This window comes from Pipistrellus hanaki, assembly GCF_964339955.1.
Source record: "Pipistrellus hanaki genome assembly, chromosome: 6".
Lineage (NCBI taxonomy): Eukaryota > Metazoa > Chordata > Mammalia > Chiroptera > Vespertilionidae > Pipistrellus > Pipistrellus hanaki.
In genome coordinates this window covers 85,671,585-85,694,429 of record NC_140508.1, presented here as the reverse complement: position 1 = coordinate 85,694,429, position 22,845 = coordinate 85,671,585, and the positions used below count along the sequence as shown (strand labels likewise).

Below are 22,845 nucleotides of genomic sequence, written 5' to 3'. Positions count from 1 at the left end.
AAATTTGTAAACAGTCCAGTAGAGTTTCAAAATTTTCATCAATCATACAATTAATATTTCATTTTGAGTGTAAACAGAGAATGACTATGAATTTCCTACATAAATCAAAAAACAGTCACAGTTTCTCTGTGAGATAAATTTCACTGATATTTGTGAACATTTTTAGTAGCCAAAACTTCTTAGTACAAATTCATTTCCCACACTTTCTAATAATTCTGGCAATACTTTCAGTGACCAAGCAATCTTTCTTTGGCCTTTAACTGTACTTTATGTTCAGCTATAAGTTTTCTCGTCCATATTGAAGCAAAGTTAAGAAATAAGAAGACATAGACAAACACATATAAGTTAATGTTTGGTTAGCAAATTTTAACCGTTCAGAAAACATTCTCACCTACATTAAAGAGCATTACTTATCATGATAATATGATATATTTCCAAAATTTTAATATTACATTTTAGGATTTCAAAACTGGTATCATTGTCAGAGTAACATGTATGTCAGACTACAGAAATTGTATTTCCCTCCAAAATTATTTTCCTCCCAATGACTATAAAATCATAGAGTGTGGACAGCTTATGAAATAAGATCTTACTTATTAAAACTACTTTTTTATTCTGCTCTAATATCCAATTTCATGCCAAGAAACACCTTTAATTAGGAACTGCTGAGAGTAAGGAAATTAATCACAAACATTTTACAAACTAACCACTCAGTTATTAATAGTTACCTAGTTTAGAGTTTTATGAAAAACCAGTTTTTATTGACTGAGAAATGTCTGTGTGATGTATGCTGTTATTGCTTATAAATGTATGGTTTGGCACAGAAAACTTTTAAAATACTACTTAAATACATGGTTTCTTTCTAAATTAATAATATATAGTATCCTATTAAAATATTAGGCATTTAAAATAAGTTATTAATTTACATGTTCACTCATCTATCATTCAATGAATGTCTGGTAGGTGTTGCTTTAACGGATCTCCGTTTTTAACATGCAATCACCGGACATGCCTTCTTCCTGGTTTCCCTCTCCCTAGAGGTCATTGCCAATGGAGCTGAGCATCGCGCTCCAACAGGAATGAATGGCTGCTCGGTCCACAGCATATCGGGGGGTCCGAGCTGCAGGCCTAGTGCCCGCAGGGCTTGTCCCCCACAGGCCTGAGAGCGGGGCCTGTGGCCCACACGGGAGGGCGCCTTCTGCCAAGGTGATTGTATTCTTAGAGGCAACTAGACTGTCCTGACGAGCAGGCAGAATGGATGTGTGGGTCTAAGCCCACCCCCGGCCTCAAGGCTGCAAGTCTTTCAGGAAACTCTCTCGTGTGATCCCTGTCAACTCTGTGGTTCGGATGCTGTGAACTTGTTCTGCTCCACGCCCTCCCCCTAACCCGTGGTCTGCAAACTGCGGCTCTCGAGCCACATGCAGCTCTTTGGCCCCTTCAGTGTGGCTCTTCCACAAAACACCACGGCCTGGGTGAGTCTATTTGGAAGAAGTGGCGTTAGAAGAAGTTCAAGTTAAAAAATGTGGCTCTTAAAAGAAATTCCAATCACTGTGCTGTTGATATTTGGCTCTGTGGACTAATGAGTTTGCGGACCACTGCCCTCACCCCAGGAGCTGTGGAAGCTGGAAGGCACTCACAGGGCAGAGACCAAGGCCCCACGCCCAGACCCTGCAAGTGCACAGCGCCGGCAGCCACTGTGCCCCAGTGAAGGCTGCACCCACCACCCACCCCACCACCACCAGCCCCGGGCCCAGCAGCAGCGCGCTGGCACCAAAGACAACATCTCTGAAAGCAGAAGTCTCCCCAGGTTTGATAGAAAGTGTTTAATTGTCATCTAAAATAAAAACTCATTTTTATTGGACTCCGAGGTACCCAGCTGTCTCTCCCACACCCTCCCGGGACACAGGGAAGGAAAGATGCTGCGGGGAATGTACAGGCCACGGGAGACAGCGGCCCGGGAAGCGGTGACGTCTAGAGAAGGCGGAGGGAGGGAGGCTGTCAGACAAGGCGGGGAGGGAGCGTGGCACGTGTAATAAGTTCTCAATCACGCATCGGAGTTACCCTGATAGACACATGGATGCCTCGGCAGGTGCGGGGTCACGTTCACATCCAGCGAACGCCTCCTCGGCACCCTTGGGGGCACCCGGGCCAGGCCCCTCACTTCCTTACACACGTCTTGGCCAGCGTGCGGAACTTGGGCTCCAGGTGGTCCAGGAACTCCAGCCCCTCCTCCTCCTGCCGGTCGCTGCAGCAGCCCACCGAGCCGGCCGCCGAGCCCCTGCCCTCGTAGTGGTAGGCGCGCACCTGGTCCTCGCAGAGCCTGTGCTCCTCGTCTTGTCCGCACAGGTACACCTTCTGCGGCGGGAAGAGCACAGTTTATTATTTTTTAAAGACACCTGAACATATTAGCGTAAAAAAGAATGTCTTGGATTTACCTTTTACTGTTTAATTTTTAATCAGAGTGTGTCCTCTAATGGATTCCTACATATAAAAAATGCACATGGTTGGTCTGTATTACAGTCATTCTCAAAATATAGCAAATACATCACTGCTGCCAGGGAAGACATTGAGGAAAAACTAAGGCTGCACATTATCACAATCCGACCTACTAGCTCCGTTTGAACTTAACATTTGTATCATTGAAATGGGTCTCCGTAACTTTGAGTATTCTATTAAACTGGCTAATATTAACCAGCTGATTAATCTGGACCTAAAACAAGAAACTGAAAACCCCAAACAAAAGTTTAACAGTTTATCCGACTGATGTTGACAGCCAGGACTTTATAACCATGCGAAGGACTCAGCACGCTAAGAAATGGTCACCATTTACGATGTGGGCACTGCTCTCCAACAAACGCCTCGCTCGGGTGGCCTTCCTTGTGACATTTAGGGGAGATGCTATCGGTCTTTGTACACTTCCCACACGTGTCTGCATAAGCCACTCCTAGATAAAAGTTTTGCAAACCTCATTTTAAAAAAGGAAACTTCACGAAATCCTTTTTTTCCTTTGGGATTGGACTTGACATCATGTCTCTAATAACTCAACATCTAAGAGACGATGAATTCAGGGTGGGCGAAGAGTAAAACTTTGGGGACGTCCTGATTGACAAGCTGTGTGAACTTCACGGAACGTGAACCGAAGACACGGCACTCACCTCGCCAAGCCGGGGCTGGGTAAAGCTGTGCCAGTCGGTGTACGTGTATCTGCCAGGCTCCAGCACGCCCTGCCCCGCCCCCTTGACAGAGTCCAAGGTCTGGTGTCCGCTTCCGCCTTTGACCATCTCAAAGCTCTGCTGTGTTTTGACTCCCTGGCCCCCGAGAGTGCCCACAGACATGCTGGTGTCGCAGACGTTGGAGGTCTGTGTGGGGAGCCTGATGTTTGCCTCCTACAGACAGAGGGAGGGTTAGAACAGGAGTGACTCTGATGGAAGCTAACAGCTCACGCTCATGTCTCTCCCACCCCAGGCAAGCCACTTCCTCCTGGGCCTCTCAGCTCCCCATACATTAAGCCAAGACCATCACGGACCCCCTAGCGTAGGGGTTAGGGGTGAGTGGTGGCCCCCAATATGTTTATGTTGAAGCCCTAACTCTTAGTGCCTCAGAACAGGATCTAGCTGAAGGCGGGGCTACTCGGGTGTCACTACGGTGGTTAAATTGAGGTGAGGCCATCCTCCATGAGGGCAGGGCCCTTCTAAGGTGAAATCTGGACAGAGACACGCATGCACACAAGGAGAATGGCGTTGAAAGGCCCAAGACAGCAATTCTCAGGCTCCGTCAGAGGGAACGTGTCCCTGCCAGCACCCTAACTGCTAATCAGAACTGTGAAACCATAAATTCCTAACGTGTTTGTCACTCAATTTGTGGTACTTGGTTATGGCAGCCCCAGGAAGTGAATGCAGTAGAACTATGGGGTTTAAATGACTTAATACATGCAAGGCACGTGGTGCTCCGCTTAGCACAGCAAGCGCTCAATAAATAGCAGTTGTCGTATTATTGCTACTAGAGGCCAGGTGTCCCTCAGCCCAGCCTGCACCCTCTCTAATATGGGACCCCTCGAGGGATGTCCGCCTGCCCGTTTAGGCTCTATATCCCTCTCACAATCCAGGACTGCTGGCTCCCAACTGCTCGCCTGCCTGCCTTCCTGATTGCCCCTAACTGCTTCTACCTGCCAGCCCGATCACTCCCTAACCACTCCCCTGCCAGCCTGATTGATGCCTAACTGCTCTCCTGCCAGCCCGATTGCCCCTAAGTGCCCTCCCCTGCAGGCCTGGCCACCCCTAACTGGCCTCCCCTGCAAGCTTGATCGCCCCCAAAAGCCCTCCCTTGCAGGCCTAGTCCCTCCCAAATGCCCTCCCCTGCTGGCCATCTTGTGGTGGCCATCTTGTGTCCACACGGGGGCAGGATCTTTGACCACATGGGGGCAGCCATCTTGTGTGTTGGGGTGATGGTCAATGTGCATATCACTCTTTTATTAGAAAGGATTGTTATGTAATCAGCTGTCATCAGTGCATCACCGTACACGTGAAAACCCTGAAATATGGCTCACCATTACTTCCTCGCCAGGCCCCTCAGTATTTGACACAATTAAGTTTTGCTGGGCTACGTCTTCTGGAATGCATTTCTTCACTGTTCTCTTAGTAGCAACACAGAAACATGTAAACAGAGCACCTAAAAAATAAAAATATTTAGGTAAGTAATATCATTTCTCAGGCTGATATATATTAAATCATTTGAATCATACAGCTGTTCAAAATTCTCTTTCCAGAACTTAAAAAAACACACACCAACCTATCAGGGTTTTTATTTCATAAACTGAGATACCCTTGGGTCATAAAATTAAAACAGAATATTAATAAATGCAGATAGATTGTGTATAGTTATAGAAAAGGACAAAAGGGAGGTGGGAGGTGGGAGGGAGGGCAGTGTGGGCAGGAATTTCCATTGCTTTTATAGCTCTAAAAATAGTTGGCAGAAGGCAATGTCTTAGCATCTTTCCATGTATTGGTCTTCCTCAGTGGCTCACCATATGACCATTTCCACGCATTCCACTCATTGGAGTATGCTATATCGCTTCACTAAGAACACTCATAATTCGCTTTTCAGGAATTCTTTTTGTGCACTCACTACTATGTACACTTAGTTGGTTAAAAGACTAATATTATATATGAGAGGGAATCTTAACATTAATTGTATCCAACCTCTCGTTTTACATCTGGAAAAAAGAGCTCAAAGAAGAAGAAATGGTTATCCAGTGTCTCACAGACAGTACTAGAAGAACTGTGGCTATCCCTCTGAAAATCATTCTAATCTGCTTTTATTGACACATTTTTTTTCTTCCGTGACTCAGAACCCTAACTTATCTAGTACATACAAGATTATAAAAAGGGTACATTTAGCAAAGGCTATGCATGTCACCGATATAAAGAACTGCATGTATTTTCTAAATAGTAAGAAAACGCGCAGCTAACACAATGTAGGTAAGTGTACTCACATAACAACAGTGCGGAACCCAACACCATGGCGAGAATTGCCCATTTCCCGAGGATCACATTGGGGAGCTTGGCATCTCGGTCCCGCACTTTGCTGGTCATTCTGCAGTCAGACGGAGTCGTGCAGTCACACACTCTGACCGACAGCACGTGCTTTGCAGCAAGACCGTGTCTGTCTTTTATGGTGATGGGCACACTGTAATAGTTATAATCCATGTGTTGCTTGGCACGAAGAATGGCCGTTTTACCTAATGGGGGGAAAGAAGATAGAGAGTATCTGTTAATGTGACCGCAGTATTATTCTGCCTTGGAGTTCTTAGGGCAGGGAAGAGGAATAGGAGGCACAGAATTTAGCTTAGACGAAAAATTCTAGTGATTCCTCTTTCTTTCTTAAAAATGACTTGAATTCTTGAAATAAAAAGGATAATTGATATTGTTTATGCTTATATTAGAACAATCCATACTTAACATGTTATTCAACTATTATATTAAGATTAATTTATGTTTTCTTAAAATATATCCAAAACAAAATATATCCTAAACTTCATAAATACATTACTTATTGCTTTAAGGAAAGCAAGGTATTATTCTTTGGAGGGGGGGGGGGGATCAATTAAAAAAAAAACCTTCCTAAAATGAATATTTATTTATTATCATGATATTAGGTAAAAGTTAAGACCAGCCGCCATCTTAAGTTTCTGTTGATGACAAGATTTAGCATAATTACACACCATCCTTTGATCCTAAGGTCCATTGTTTGTTGGCAGAATTATCCAGAAGGAATACAAAAGGTGGGCCATTCTCAGGCCCATCTGCATCATTCGGTGAGAGAACAGCAAAATCCTGAGCATGCTGACAAATGGTCACGTCCTTGTCAACCTGTGGCGGGTGGTCATTGTTGTCTTCCAAAAGAACCACTAGTGTTCCAGTGCAAGATCTGCCACCTGAGGAGAGTCAGAACAAGGCATGTCTTCACTAACCAATGTGTTTCCCACCATCTCCGTGACACACGCGTGGCTGCTTTCTACTAACTGCCTCAACTTGGGTATGGCAGTCACATTCCCCTCTCATTTCTCACTGGCTGGTCACTGACTCGCTGAACTGTGAGCATCGGTCATCCTCGGAGCTCAGTCATATTCCCCAGGACAGCCTGGTGAGATGCCTGGTGTGTCCTGGCTAACATATAACTTAATACTAACACACCAAACAGAATTCACTTAATATTTTTATACATCTGAGCACACCTGGGTTTTCCATGAGGCTGGTACATAGATTTCTACATTTTAGATTTGCCATGTCATTTTTTGTGTTAACACTATAGACAAATTTAACATATTATATCTCTGTTCTCCATGTTTTCCAGCTCTCCAAAGAGTACTGCATTCACCAAGCTTCTGTATTTGTGTGAAATCTACTTTTATCTTTTAATCCAGGTAGCTCTTAACTGATTTACACTTTTGATGATATCCATACTTTCTTTTATACCATGGAACCTACTATGAAAATATACTAATCTTTTAATTGATATCATGTGAATTTAAAAAAAAATCTTCACCCAAGGACATGCTTGGAGAGAGGAAATGGGGGTGGATCCAGAGGGAGGGAGAGAGAGAAACATTGATGTGAGGAGAAGAGAAAGAAACATCCACCACGTGCTTCTGTATGTGTCCCAAAAGGGATCGAACCTGAAACCTATCTATGTGCCCTGACCGGGAATTGAGCAGTCAACCATTCTGTGCACTGGACAACACTCAATATACTGAACCACTCCAGCCAGACAATATCATGTGAGAGTTTGACCTTGACTTATAAATTCTAGTTTCTATTGTAACTTATCTAGACAATCAACGCTTGTGGAATAAATGAGTAGATATAAATTCTTGTTTGACAGCATAATTGTGGTTTTGAACAATTCAGATTTCACTTTTACTTATCCAGGAGCAGAAGTTCACCCAAGATTACAGAATGATGGCAACATTAGTTCTGTCTCTCAATTAATGGTCTCCCCATTCTCTGGTAGCTTTTTGTTTGTTTGTTTGTTTGTTTTGTTTTGTTTTCCTATATTGAAAGAACTACATTAAAAGTAGGTGAGCCCGTCTCCACCTATGACTGACCAATGTTATGGCTAGACAGCCACCATGGTTCTCATTAGGATTGCAAAATGCCCTCAGGAAACTCGGGGGGGGGGGGGGAAACAAGTTTTTTAGTTGTTTTTAAAAATAAGAAATTCCATGGCTCACAGGGTGCAGTGGAGTGGGTGGGGTGGGGTTAGGTGGAGAAGGAAAGCCTGAGGTCAGGGTGAGGGGGACCTGAGGGGCTCCCAAGCTCATTCTTTATTGGTAAATTTAAAACATAAGCGCAGGGATGTAAAGAATGAGGAGTGGGGAAGCCGCCTGGCTGGCAACATATTGATTCAAGGCAGCCATGTTTGAAGTAAACCTCAAGTCAGGGACCTGCACTGTGCAAAGCAAAGCCAACGGCCAGTGAGCACACTAACTACCCAGCACTGCCCCATGTTCAAGATGGCTCCCATCTGGAGCATATGTTCACTAGGTTTGAGAGGCCACTTTATGACATTTGGAAAACATTTCTTCACAGGACAGGTAGGTTCTAGAACTAACCTTGGCAAAGGACTGCAAACTACAGCAAAAGGCTTGTTCAAGACTCATTGCTTAATCATTTCTTTGGGAAATAGGACAAACATTTTATTCCTCATTTAGAGGGGCTCAAGACAAACCTACCCTGAACCCAACTGTTTTCAGTGGTTGGAACCTTTTCAGCATGACCATACATAGTAATCTAGCCTGGACGTGGTGGCTCAGTGGTTGAGGGTTGACCTATTAACCGGAGGTCATGGTTCGATTCCCGGTCAAGGTCACATGCCCAGGTTGTGGGCTCCATCCCCAGCGTGGGGTATGTAGGAGGCAGCCAATCAATGATTCTCTCTCATTACCTCATTATTGATGTTTCTATCTCTCCCTCTCCCTTCTTCTCTTAAATCAATATGTATATTTTTTAAAGTCATAGTAATCCAAATGTATATTCCTAAAAAAAAAAAAAAAAAAAAAAGTGGAAGTCCTGGAGGAAGCCAGAGGTCAGAGATCAGTAATATGGATCTTGAACTTTGGACTCCCACCTCTGGTTTTGCGTTACTGGGGCCTAAATTGGGTGGTCTCCAAAAAAATGATGCAACCATAATGCAAATAATTTTTGCAATAAATTTTGACCTGGAAATAAGCAAATTTCACCCTAAAATTTTCTTTCGATTATATCCCATGTTTATATGTTATTTCTAGAAAGTTGCACCTACCTGCATCGGTTGCAACCACGGAAACATTGTACTGGTCATTTTTCACAAACTTTGATTCTCTGTCTAGCACTTTCACAGTTCTCAGGTCGCCAGTGTTTTCGTTAATTTCAAACCAGTTATCTTCATCTCCTAACTTCTTATACCTATTTTAAGAAATCAAATGTAAATGCTCACACCGAAAATGGACATCATCTGAATACCTGTCATTTTGAGAAATACATAGAACTTTCCTAAATTTGAAACCAACTGACATCCCAATTAAAAATAAGGAGCTTTCTGGAAAAAAAAAAAAAAAGCGTTACCTTAAGCCTTCCCCGCTGCGTGTTTCCGGATCCATTGCTTTGTACCCCAGCAGCTCCTGGCCGGCGGGCAGGCCATCTTTGCTCTGAATGACCTTCACCGGCGGCTGGCACTCAGGGCCCTCGTCGCTGTCTTTGACTTTAACGGTGACGGTGGTGGTGCACATGGTAGGAGGCTGTGAGTTCGGTACGCTGGAGAACTGCGCCTCGTTAACCACACCGATTTGCAGAGTGACTTGGCGATTGACTTCATAGTTCAATGGCTGTTAGATAAGCATACTTAATTAGTCAGTATATAACACTACAGAGAGAAGACTTCTAACCATGATTCCAAGTTTTAACACAAAAAGGAGCATCATTTTTATGCATACAATGTTTCCAAAAAGAAGGTACTAATGTGGTGGAAGACTAATAATTAGCTTCCTATAATGACAGATGCTATCAATGCAAAATTTCTGTTTTTAAAACTTTACTAATTTTCCTTCTCACTTTTCTTTGGGAAGATCCTGCCTTTGAGTGTGTGTGTGTGTGTTTTAAGTTTAAATATTAATAGGAATACAGAATAAATGTTTGACTAAATTCAAATAGATTACCATTTATGTTATTACTTATCAAATGGCATAACAGTGGTAACCAAAACAGCTAAAGTCCCTTCAAGCTCAATGCATGAAATAGATAGACTGCTGGCATATGAGACTGGCTATAATGGTGCAGTTATCTGAGTATATGAGTTAAAAGATATAATCATATTATTTAGCAGCGCCTTTCAAAGGACATTATATTTGGTTTGCTTAGTTCCTAAACAAAATGCTTGGTCTTGAACTGAATAATTAGAAGGAATCCAAACCAATAGTTAAATAATTAGAAACTGGACTCTAAAACAAAAACAAAAACAAAAACAAAAAACAGAGAGAGAGAGAGAGAGAGAGAGAGAGAGAGAGAGAGAGAGAGAGAGAGGGAAGGAATAGGTGGTATAATCATTAAAGGTCCTTTTCTAAAAATCTTATGAAGAATCACAATTGGTACATAAAGCTTCTAACACAATAGAGTCTCTAAGAAATGAATGAGGAAGAAATGAATGAGGAAGTCTATAACAGGTTAGCAAGAGCTATAGGCAGAAGGACTTAGTACTGAACCAGGTTCGGTTAAAGTAATCATTGTAGGTGCCAGTAATTATAATTAAATCTTTAAAACCCTAAAGCACTGGCCATCCCAAATATAGGGGGATCAGTGGGAATGGCTGCTTTATATTCAGTAGATTGTCTTATAAAATGCACTATGGAGAGCCAACAAAATAACATGAGCATGAAGGGAATTGGAAAGTCAAGAGGTTTGATTTCAAAGAGTGATTCTCTCTGTCTATTGTTCTAGAAAATGAGGGTTTTGGACAAGGGTGTGTCTGAGAATGCTTCTCAAGCTAATCTCCGATTAGTAATGCAGTATCTCTCTGCCTTGGCTTGCCTCACCTATGGAACAATGAGTTTTGTGCCTGCCATGCCTTTCCTCCAATAGAGAAAATAATAATAATAAAAACAACAATAATAATTTTTAAACCAATGTAATCATTTCAACATTGCATTGACATTCTCTGGTCACATACACACAGGAATGTATACACATACACATACATATATATATTATAAATGCCTATACATCAGCTAAGATACCAATTAGAAACCAATTAAAGCATTGCTAGATTATTCTTTTTTGTTTGCTTACCTTGACAACACACAAGACTGCCTCGTTTGTATTTGGGTCCGTGCTGATTTTGAAGTTGCCATTCTCGTTCCCCTGCAGGATTGTGTACACGGCCTTGGAGTGAGCAGTATTCGGCAGGTCCAGGTCATGAACCGCCATTCGCAAAATCTCAACGTCAATTCTGTTTTCTTCTACTTCTGCAAAATACTAAACACATTGCCTGCTGTCATTATAGATTTGTAGCTTTAACAATATGATCTTCTCCTCTAAAACTTATATTTAAAGTAAAAGAAAGCAAAGTAATATGGAAATGTGCAATATCTTATTTACCCTTGAAAGACTAACTTATATCTTAACTCTCCTACTTCTCTGAGGCAATTTTCCTACTCACATTTGTCTCTATTCTGAATCTGTCACATTTACAGTGTACCACCCCCTTTCAGATATAGCAAGCACTTAAGAAATGCTTTATGGTTATATATTTAGCCTCTAATATTTATAGATAATTATTGTATAACCTACATGCATTTCTTATTTTTACTGGGTGATCTGTTTATTATGCCAATTATTTAAAAATTTACTTTTGATTCACTGGCAAACATTTTGAGGAAATAGTTTTTCTTTTTTTCTTTTTTCCTTTTTAGAAATTAAATCAGAGTTTCTTCCCACCTCCAAAAAATAAGTAAGGCTATGGGAGCATATGAAATAAAAGACTAAAACAGTAGTAAATCAGAATCTTCTAGAGATGTCGGATGAACTCAGAGAAGGATGTCAGCCTCAGAGCCTTAGGAACAAAACAGATGTTGAGTCTAAGCCCAGTTTTCCTCTCACTTGGTTTACACCAATGAGATCAGAAGCAAGTCACTTAACTGGCCTTCCAGTCCCTCATAAGAAATACGGAGGAAGTCCTATCTTTACAAGTTATAGCAATTAGTGTAAACAATTGTATGGACGGCTCATCACTGCAGGTGTTCCCTTCTCTGATTTGTACTCTGACATTCATGAGTGGAAAGATGAAGGTCACTTTCTAAAAGGACAAGAAAGGAGGAGTATTTCCTGGAATCTCCCTCCTGCCTATGCTTCCTGTTCTGTGTAGCCCGGAGGGAACATTTGCCCTGTATGAGACATGTGAGGCGTCTGCACAGAGATGGCGGTGGGCCCGCCTAGACCACTGACCGCCAGCAGAGTGAAGGCTGGGACGCGAGTCTTCCTTCATCCCTCAGGTGCTCAAGCACAAGTGACACCGGAGAGGGCCTCTTCTCCTTCACCCCGTGAGGGGCGCTAAACCCAAGGACTCCGATGCCACAGCGGGGCGACCAAGAACACGCGGACTGCATGAACGGCTTCGCGGGCCAGGCAGCTTTCATGTGGCCGAGGAGACAGTCATGTCCCTCCGCCCGGGAAAACGGGCCCCCGGTGATTTTTAAAGAAACCCTTTTATTTTTGCCTGTTTATTTTGAAGTGGTAGCTATGAAAACCAAAACGTGCACTCTCACAGAGCTAGCTCATTCTAGATTTGCGTTTTTGAAGAGGTAAATGAACTCGGATACACGGATGCAGAGGTATACTCACAGAATTTTCTGTGAAATACGGTGAATTGTCGTTTTCATCTTGGAGTGAAATGGTGATTGTTCCTGTGTTAAACAAACCAAAATGTTGGCCGCCCATGTCTCGCACCTCCATCACTAACTGGTATGTGTCACATTTCTGGAAAAGGGAGAGGGAGCGCTGATGAACATTCTCCCCCACAAAAAGAAAAAAAAATGAGCATAAATAACAACAGAGCGAGAGATTGGTCAGTCAGAACAATGGGAAGCTGATAACCTTTTAAAACTTAAAAGCCATTTTTTTTCTATTTCAGCACCCGATCAAGTCAGCAACCTCAGGGGAGACCCCGTCTCACACAGTGTCCCCGCCCAGGCCTCTGCACAGACACAGAGGAAGGAGCGTGCGAGGAGCCCTCCCCACCGCCCGCAGGAAGCACGCGTGGGGTGGCGGCCGGGGCCCCGTGTCATTCCTCCCGGGGCTCATTGTCAGTTCAAAGGCAGGGGAGTGAGTGGGGAATTAATCAGCTCATTACTTCTCGGTCCAGTAAGAGCGAAGTGGTGGTGATGACGCCTGTGTCCGGGTGGATGGAGAAATGCTTCGGGTGATCGGGGATCTGCTGTAAGATTTTGTATTTCAGACGAGTGTGCAGAGTGTCAGGCTCGTCGAGGTCGATGGCAGTCACTTTCCCCACTGAAGTTCCTGTTTAAGGAAATCCAGGGTTGTCAGTAATCTAAAGCAGCAATACTGCAAACAGAAATAAAAGCAGGGCCTTGCTATACATGTTCTCCCCCAGCCACGAGTGTATGTGTTACAGGTAAGGGGAGGAGCATGAATGCTCTCCAGAACACCAGGCTTCCCTGGCTTTGGAAGTCCAGCGAAGGGATTCCTGTGAAGAACAGGATCTGTGGCTACATGAAGTCCACCCCCCTCGGTATCTGTGGTTCTCAACCCCTCCCTGCCGCCCCAGTTCAAGGGCCACTTTTGGATGGGACCAACTCTGTATGTCTTGTTTCCTTTAGAGTCCAGCTTGATGATATTAACTAGAGGAATAGTGCAGCTGTGCATATGATGAAGGATTTGTGCTTTTATGTTTTAATAAATGTGCTGAATTATTATTATATGCAAGTGTTTATTAATGAATGTTAGACACAAACCTTTTGCCTCAGGCTGAGCTTTATGGCCCAGAAATCAGTGTACCGAATATGGCTTTACCAAACCACTTGTTTTAGGAGAATAATATTAAATATACACATGTGATGGCAACAGATTAGAGGAGCTAAGAACAACATTTCTTGCAGGTTTTTAAAAAAAATTAGGCAGTCTTGTCGGGCCCCTGGGTATACCAAGATCAAGATTTTGGCAGCCCAGAGCATCAAACAAGTTTAAATTATTTTTTTCATTTTGTCTGAAAAATATACCAAGTAAAGCAACGTATGTTGTTATAAATCAGATTCGCCCTTCCATGCTATGATATAGTTCTAGGTTCTTGAAAACATAGCGAGACTTTATAAATATTCAAATTATTCTGTTTTATAAATACATCTGCGACAGATAGGTACAAGGTCAAATTAGGAAATATAAATGGCATTTGTCACACATTTATATTCGTTGTGGATTAATCTAACAAAGTTAGTGACTTTATGCATTAGCTGGCTCCTATATGTGCACAGCAAACTGAGCACCAACAGGTTTGCATTTGAAGAGTATATGATCTCATAAGCATTGAAACATGTTTAGCATGAACTGCTTAGGACAGTAATGAGTAAAAAGCGAGTGTTTTCCTAAACCTGACCTTACCGGTTCTGCAGTTCTCAGGCACAGTAAAGATAGTCACTTTGTTTTCAAAATACGGGGCGTTGTCGTTATCGTCCTCAACCTTGAACAGCAAGGGGAGTGGGTACTCCGGTGCGTAGCCATCGGCGGTGGTGGCGTAGGCGTAGAGCTGGAAGGCAGGCAGACACCACAGCTTACTCTTACATAGCAAATAAGCCCAGCATCAAACCTGGCCGCTGGGGAAGGACAACATTCTAGAAGGTCTATGTAACTAAGAACGTAGGCCGCAGAGAGACAGCACACCCACACGGTGTAGGCCGGCCGTGTGCCTTCACCTTCCTTCAACACCATTATCCCCAGTGCCATGCCCGCCAGCTGAGGAGCCAGTCTCCTCCCCGAGTTAACATTCCATGCATTCTAATGTTCCTCTCATGAGAATACATGCAGACTTCCCCCGGTCATGCTAATAACAAGCATTTTTTAAGCTTATTAAAAAACAAAAACAAAACACAATTCTATTTACTTCCAGTTAATATATCAACTATCTCTGGGTGACTCAATTCTTTTTTTCTCTATTTGCTTGAGTTTACTCATTTTTCTACCAAAAACATGCATTTCTTATGTAATAAAAATGCTAATAAATACATATACAGCTCAAAATTATATATCTTGGCCGAAAATGTCAGCATTTAATTTAATGTCTTTCAACAACACCACATTATTTCTGCACTTTTATGTGGCTTGTGCCTGGTTCGGTGGTCAGTGAATGGCTGTTGAGTTGAGCAGATTTTCTTCACTGACAGACCAACCAGACCTGCCCACAGTGAAGTCCGTGTGAACTCGGTTCTTCTCCACGCAACCAGCTCTCCCTGATTTCCCCACTGTGCCCACCTTCTAAAACGAACAGAATTAAAACTCCAGGTATGTAAATCCTCCATTCTCTCATTAGCCTTTTCAGCCAGTTGCCAAGTCCCAGCATTTATGGCATTTCTATGTCGCTATCATCTGTCTTGTCTGTGACTGGGCCCCCTATCAGAATGATTACATCAGGATTTCTTGGGATAGGCCAGAGCAGCATAAGTTTTTCTAAAGTTCTCATGCCATGTATACAGTACAGGCAGGGTTGAGAATAACTGAACCATGTTGTTGTAGGGAACTTTGAACTCAATAAAATGAACAGGTGTTGTCCTAGCATTCCCTGGACCGAAACCTGCCCTTTAAAATTCTGTCCTATTTTCTATAGTCCCCGCCCCCCACTTTTCTTCCCTTTTCTACCCAGTATGTCCCATGTTTTTTAAACTCTTATTCATATTCTGAATGTACAAAGTCACAAACTCTATAAAGAAGTCTACATATCTGTTGTCTTTCTTCATCAATGGCATCAATAGAAATTTGAAGTTTATATCTCACATTATCTATATCAGATATAGATAATAAATTATTGATTCTTTTAAAACATAGGCAAATAATGCTGAAAATATTAAAGCAGTCCTAAACAACATAATTCTTCATGAGAAATCCAATAACCTTACCGGAAACTCTTGATATTGCTCGCGATCGATGCTTCGAGTACAGAAGATGTCGCCAGTGTCTTTATTAATGAAGAACAGATTGAAGGGCTCTTTGTCCACCCCGGGCCCACTGATCGAGTAAAAGATGGTGTAGTTCTGTGCCGCATCCGATTGGACCTATCGCAATGAGTGACAACTTAGGACAAGAAATAACTTCAACCTAACATCTTGCGATGGTTGATATTTTTATTACTTGCTTTCTTTCCTACTATTCTTTCTTTTCTCTGTTCATCTATCTAGTATGCCTCAGGTTTTTTTAAATTCTTATTCATATTCTGAATGTACAAATTGTTTTGTTATCTGCATATTTATGGACAATTCATGGAGTTGAATGTACCTGTATAATTCTTGTCCACTTGTTCCTATTCTTATATAAGTGATAGTAATAGTTTTGGTAATTTTAAATTATTTGGAATGAAACACTTCATGATGAAAAAAAAGGAAAAATATTACAAATTTCTTCCCGCAATTAATCTTCACTGGTTTCAAAGCTGGCCTATGTTTACACACCAGCTATGTGGCAGTGACGCTACATTTTTGATAAACAGAAATATCGGAGACTCTTTTGCAAGGTTACATGATAAGTAGAAGGTTAAGTTATGCAAAATGGGTAAGCATGTCCTTTGCACGTGAGTGCCAGGATGGTAGGGCATTTAGGAAAATCTGGGTATAGACCTAAGAGCTCCAGAAACTCAAAATATGAACTCTCTAAGTGCTAAGTACGTTTTCTGGAGGAAAGCAACAAATTACACTGACTCACTCCTACAGGTCCTTATTCTGGTGAATAGGTGGTTGGTACCAATAGATTAGTACCAATAAGTCCAAGCCCTCCTTCAAAACACTGCACAATTCAAGTGGGCAATGCAAGAACAAACAAACAAACACCCTCTCACATGTCAGTCAGACAACATGCATGTACCTGCTGGACGTGCTGTGGGAAGGGGCCTAAGGAGTTCTCCATCAGGGAGCATGGGATCGGAGCCCAGCGCCGCTTGCTGCGCTTGAGGGCTGCGCTTTTGGCGTGTCTCTTTCTCAGAACCTGCGTTTGGGGAGAGAGAAATGTGAGCTGCTTGTCATTCCGGGACCTGTGATGCTAGCATTTATGTCAACAGGAAAATAGTAAGGGTGTCCGTAACACTATCATGGATAACCAACCCCAAACTATTGCTGTTTTTCATTATTTTATTGATAAGATACAACAACAACAACACACACACACACACACACACACACACACATGAATAAGAACCAGTTTCACCAAATTCCAGTTAAGTAACCAGAACTTTATAAGGCATTGGTATAAGAGGTCATCTTGAGAAGTATAGACTCCCTAAAAATAGCTAATTTATTAATGAATATTTAAGAATTGATTTTATTCCATTAGAGAAGGTACAACCAATGTTTTTAAAAATTCTAGCTGCATTTCAAATGATTTGGGTACCTATATAAAGATACAGGTCGGCATTCATTCAAGTATGTTTTATTTTACGTGATATGGAGATTCCTTACAATTTTGACATAAAACAATGTTTTAAAAACTCTGAGCATGTTCTAAATTTGATGAAGAGGAGTCCTTGTGATCAAAAGGAATTTAGATGGAAAAGTCTCATAAATGGAATCACTTATTAACAACTGACTTTATAAGACCAAGTTCATGTGTAGAGTTGGCTTGAGGTGAGATTTGTGTGAATTGCAGTAACCTTCGCCTTTCTTACCCCCTGATCACCACTAATCGCTGTAAGAAAGTGAGTCTGGAGTCAGAACTTTCAAACCAACCCGGTGGCCTGGCCATTATCCGTTTCTTGAAGAGAAGGAGCCCCTGGGGTTCTCAGTTAATGTGGGAGTGAGCCTGAGACAATGCCTTCCCTCTGTAGAGAGACTCACCCCCAGTCAGCAGGGAGAGAGCCGCTCGGGTGGAGCGCCACACCTCCAGCCTGAATCCATCTCTGTTTCAGGCCCACCCGGTCTCCTTCTGCAGGTTGGTTGTTCTTGCTGCCACACCTCAGAGCGCTCTCTGGAACCTTTGATATTCTGACTTTGCTCCCTGGCTACAGAGATGTTCGTTTTCACATCACTTTGCAAATAGCTCCACCACTCCCTAGAACAGTCTAGTATCTGCACATGTTCATTACCAGTGGGACAGACAAATAGGTGAGCATTCAAAACCATGATTTTAACAGGGAAGGAGGCCTAGGAAATGAATGACTCACATAAGCAGACCAGTATGGTCAAACCTTTGCCTAATATACCTTCTTTCCTATTGCTTCCAGCACGATTTCCATCTCCCTCTGCTCCCGCTGCTGACTGTCTGAGAGGAAGATGGAGAAGCTCTTCCTCGGAGGAGACAAGACGAGGTCGTGTGTTGTGTAAACGGAGCCATCTTGTAGAACTCTGAAGTCGGGATCGCTGGCCCGGATTAGGCTGGCCGACTGGAGACACTCCCTCACGTTCACTGGGGGAAGAAATATCACAGTAATTTGTAAGATGAAACAGCAATAGAACACGTTTTACAGGAATGGCAACGGCAAGTTAGCACACGAGAAGCAGAAAGTGACACTTGGAATTTGTTGAGTACCGGCTGCTCTGACACTGAGAAGCCATGAACATTAAGTAATTAATTTAATGAAGTTACATTTTCCACTGCTTTCATCATAAGTTAATTTATGAATAGACATAAAACATTTTATTAGTGTCACCAAATTTATTGTTTCCACTTTACATTTTACTCATGGATCTGTGCATACATATAAAATTTGTTGGTTTATATTGTATTAGTAAGCTATGACATCAGTAGAGTTAGAATATGTTTGCAGTAATCTTTGATAGTTAAATCTTGCCCACACAAAAGTACATAAAACTGGTCTGTACTTATATAATACTTCTTAGTAATATAGCAAATAATCATTTCATAATGTCTTTTGAAGGTTTTATAAATGAAATACTTTGTATGTATTGTGCTTGTTATCAAAATGTTTCTTTTACAGATTTATATTTAATATATTTAGCATATTTATTGTGTGTCTTTAGAGAACAGACTGTATTTCATTGAAATGTTCTTTAAAAAAAAAAATATATATATATATATATATATATATATATATATATATATATACACATATATATGTGTGTGTGTGTTTGTGTGTGTGTGTGTGTGTGTGTGTATGTATATATATATATATATATATATATATATATATATATATATGGAATTAATGTAAAGCCCTGGTCCAAGCAATCTCTGTCTCGCAGAGAGCAGCACCTGTGCATTCCGAGTGCGTTTTCCTAAGTGTAACCTTGAGCCAATGAAAAGTCTGGCGGGAGGAATGTTGTCTTTGGACTCAGAACAACCAACCTACACTTCCGATATGGCTGCGATAGTAAGACCAGTTCCAATTTCGTTTGACTGTCACAAGATGGTCTGTGAAGTAGATCACATAACTTCTTGCGGGGTATGGCTCATCGACATCAATCTCAAGCACACTTTCCATCGGAGGCACAGAGGTTTTGACACATCTGTTTCACACATTATCAGTGGAAGAATCTTGGCTTTGGAATTTGGGCAGCAGGTTAGTCAACATGAACTAAAATACGCTTCTGCTTTTGGTGTCTTGCTTTGCACTAAAGGAAGATAATTTAGCCCTCTGTTGTTCACTAATTTTTCTGGCATGAAAGTGTACAACCTACTTGCACATTAGTTGTTTCTAACCACTGTCAGAAAACAACCACATCATCTTTCCTTTCATGTCACATGTATCTACTACATGGCTTCTATCCCAAACTGACAAGAGCAGCCGGAAGTGAAGTGCAGCATCAAAGCTGCGGAATTCTTAATGCTGGTTCTCACCTTTGCCTATAAGTGTTTCAGCTCGAAGATGAGAGGGAACTTGAAGAGAAACTTTCTGACAAGCATCGCAAAACAGTATTAAAACCTCAAAAGAAAGAAAAATCAAGAGTTACATTTGATGATAAATGTTCACATTACAGTTTTGTCTTATTGATAAAAATATTGTCAATTTCAGCAACAAAGAAATGTCCTAACCCTTCATTATTCTCATCTTTATTTTCAAAGGGAAAAGCAAAGAAAGAGGCTTGAGGGACACCAGGGTCATGTATTATCAATGGAATAATTAAAGTGAACAGTAGTTCTTGGCACCTAAATCACATTAAAAACGCTAAGAAAACTTGTTACCAACCACTGATTTTATATGGAAATTATCATCTTTAAGGTCATTTATAAGTGTCATTCTGATTTTTTAGCATAAAGCAAATACTTAACCCTTGAATGTAATGGTAACATACTACACAAGCCATCATTTTCACAGACCCCAAAATTTGAGGTTATAGTTGATTAAGTCCAGAAAATATTTGAAAATTATTTAACAATACCCAAAATATTCCCTGATATGAAATCATTCTTTGGATTGGCTTAGCACAAACATCAACGTCTAACTAGTCTCACTCATCAACCCACATGTGTCAAACACAAGGCCCGTGGGCCAAATCCAGCCCGCCAGGCCTTGCAATGTGGCCCGCACCGCGCTGTCATCACTGCACTCCGCTGTCAGTTTATGACATTGTCAGTTTATGACTGTTCAGTAAACCATTCGGCCCGCAATTTAGGCTGGATTTTAGATTTTGGCCCCTTCTCTGATTGAGTTCGACACCCCTAAACTAATCTCAAAATACAGAGTGTAGCCTTTAATGGAGTAAATGATTCTAATTAAATGTAAGACACAACTATTGTCTCAAAAAGCCATCAGTTCAAGGAAAGAAGCTTTATTTGCACCAACATCAGTACAGAAATGTGAGTAATATGTTGTCTGCAATGTTAGGACAGCTACAATGTCACAAGGCAATGGGAATTTTTCAGTTCCATTAGGGTCTTATGGGACCATTGTTATATATGTGCAATTAGAAAATATTTGTCTTCAGTTTTAATTTAAATAACCACTTTTTAGAACATGATATGTTTTAATTTACTTGACTTTTCAATATTTTTCTTCCTAATGCCAAGGAATGAACTAAATTATGTCTAAAGACCTTTCTGAGCATAAAGAAGTCTATTACTAATCATCTAAATATATACTGTGAAGAACATTTTATAATTAGAAATATGTATACATATAAAATCGACACATATACATACACATACATACACACATACATATATTACACACACACACACACATTATTTTCACAGGATATATCCATATTCCCATTCCCACACCCATAATCTCTCCTTCCTGCCCAGAACCCCCAACTGTTGGTTCTGCCTTTGCCAGCAGAGCGAGTGGAAGGCTCCAGAGCTACCATCCCAAGTGCTCAGGCTAAGTTAGCAGCTTAGCGATGCAGAGGGGGTTGGGGTTAGACACCCTCTGGTCATCAGGAGGACAACGGATGGATGGGCAGGGGATGAAGCAACGGAGGCTGGACAGACAGAGACTAAAAGCAAAAGAAATCTTGGCGAACCCTTGGAAAGCGTTCACCACATTTTACCCAACTAGTGCTAACTCAGCTAGGTCTCCAAGTTTTATCCCCCTCCAGGCAGTTACAGGACGAGTACAAACCAGCAGTCCCACATCATGTATTATTTATATGGAGAAAATATTTGTCCCCATACAATAAAATATTTACATTCTGAAAATACAATTTGAAGTTAAAATATTTTGCCAAAACGTAAAGAGGAGGAAATTCAGTGCTCAGAAATGCCAGATATGTGGGAAAACTCACCTCTACCCCTCCCCACCAAAACCAAAAGTAGCACCGAGTACACAGTGATAACGTTATTAAGAACCTAGTGGGCCCTGGCCAGCGTGGCTCGGTTGTTTGAGCATCGTCCCATGTACCAAAAGGCTGCCTGTTTGATTCCTGGTCAGGGCGCATGCCTAGGTTGCAGGCTTGATATCCCCAGTAGGGGGCGGGCAGGAGGCGGTAGGTCAATATTTGTCTCTCATCATTTCTCTCTCGTCGATATTTCTCTCTCTCCCTCCCTTGCTCTCTAAAATCAATAAGAACATTAATAAAAACACACACACACAAAGAGGAGGTCAAGTTAAGGTTATTTCTTCAATGACTATTACATTATTATTATTTTTCTCAAGTAACACCCTTTTCTTTAAGAGCTCCACCCTTCTCTTAGCTCTTCCCAAATTAAGAAAGTCTTGAATAATTCACATCTTCACCCAGAATCCTTTTCATCCTCTCCCAGCTTAACAGCACTCAGCATGTTAAATAACCGCAGCTTATTTAGTGACTGGTAGCCAGAGCAAACCTCAGAACCTTCCAGGCCACATGCCTGAGGAGTGACCTCACCCACTGTCCTCCTCAGACATCACCGCAGCCAGACTGCACCGGGTTCCCTTCAGACACTAAGTGTGGCCTGGGCCGCGAAGAGTCAGCGAAACACCTGCCCCCCCAGTCCCCACGCTCCCCACGCTCCCTGGGGTTTCTCTCAGACCTGTTTTCTCTCTCCCAAGCTCACTCCTCTGCCCACACCCTGTCCCCTCCTCTCCCAGGCCCAGCGGGAGGGGAAACAGGCGCGTGGTGACCTGCCCGAATCCTTAATCCCGGCTGTTACTCACCAGGAGAGCGAGCAGGAGCTGCCTGCAGAGGAGGCTGCCCGGGGCGGCGGAGGCCTCGGCCATCACAGCGGTCCCGGTGGCCGGGGACAGTGGCCGGTGACAGGGCAGCTGGGGGTGCACCAGGCACCCAGCAGGCTCCCAGAGGCTGGCACCGAGCAGGCACTGCTGCCACCCTGGCCCACGCCAGCTCAGTTCAGAGCAGAGTCAGGAGAACCGCTTCCCGCCTGTTCCTGGTCAGCCTTTCTCCATCCAATTCCCTCTGCATGTAAGAGGCTTGCCCGCGAGTGGGGCGGGTGGGGTACACCTCAACCCAGACCCAGCCACTGGCTCCTCCTCACTGCAGCTTTCCAAACGTCCCCGCCACTGACACATCAGCAGAAGGGGGGAACTCCCCAGCTCCCGGCCCTCCTCCCTCCCCCCAGGTTGATGCTCTGAAGTCCTCCCCAGTCATTACCCCCTCCCACGGCCGCCCCTCCCCCGTGGCCTTATTAACCTATCTTGCCCCCGGGCAGGTTGTGCACAGCTCCCTGCGAGGAGCGACACCCACTCAGCTGCATTGGCAAATCCGGGGACACG

At 42.6% G+C, this 22,845-nt stretch overlaps 1 protein-coding gene across 2 annotated transcripts; it reads right to left on the bottom strand.

The window, feature by feature from the left end:
- Positions 1-1,827: 1,827 nt before the first annotated feature.
- DSC1 (desmocollin 1) lies at positions 1,828-22,559 on the bottom strand. Of its 2 annotated transcripts, XM_084887548.1 has the most exons (17): positions 22,270-22,559; positions 19,533-19,617; positions 17,938-18,140; positions 16,608-16,727; positions 15,650-15,805; positions 14,142-14,286; positions 12,877-13,043; positions 12,369-12,503; positions 10,818-11,003; positions 9,102-9,361; positions 8,800-8,942; positions 6,221-6,433; positions 5,492-5,737; positions 4,547-4,668; positions 3,156-3,386; positions 2,436-2,481; positions 2,266-2,355 (listed from the first exon to the last, which is right to left on the bottom strand). In XM_084887548.1, the coding sequence occupies exons 1-16, from the start codon at positions 22,330-22,332 to the stop codon at positions 2,446-2,448; spliced, it is 2,511 nt and encodes an 836-aa protein (XP_084743674.1). In that variant the 5' UTR covers positions 22,333-22,559; the 3' UTR covers positions 2,266-2,355; positions 2,436-2,445. The 2 variants fall into 2 exon arrangements, with proteins under 2 accessions (XP_084743673.1, XP_084743674.1); XM_084887547.1 differs by lacking the exon at positions 2,436-2,481 and having other exon boundaries at positions 1,828-2,355.
- Positions 22,560-22,845: the final 286 nt, after the last annotated feature.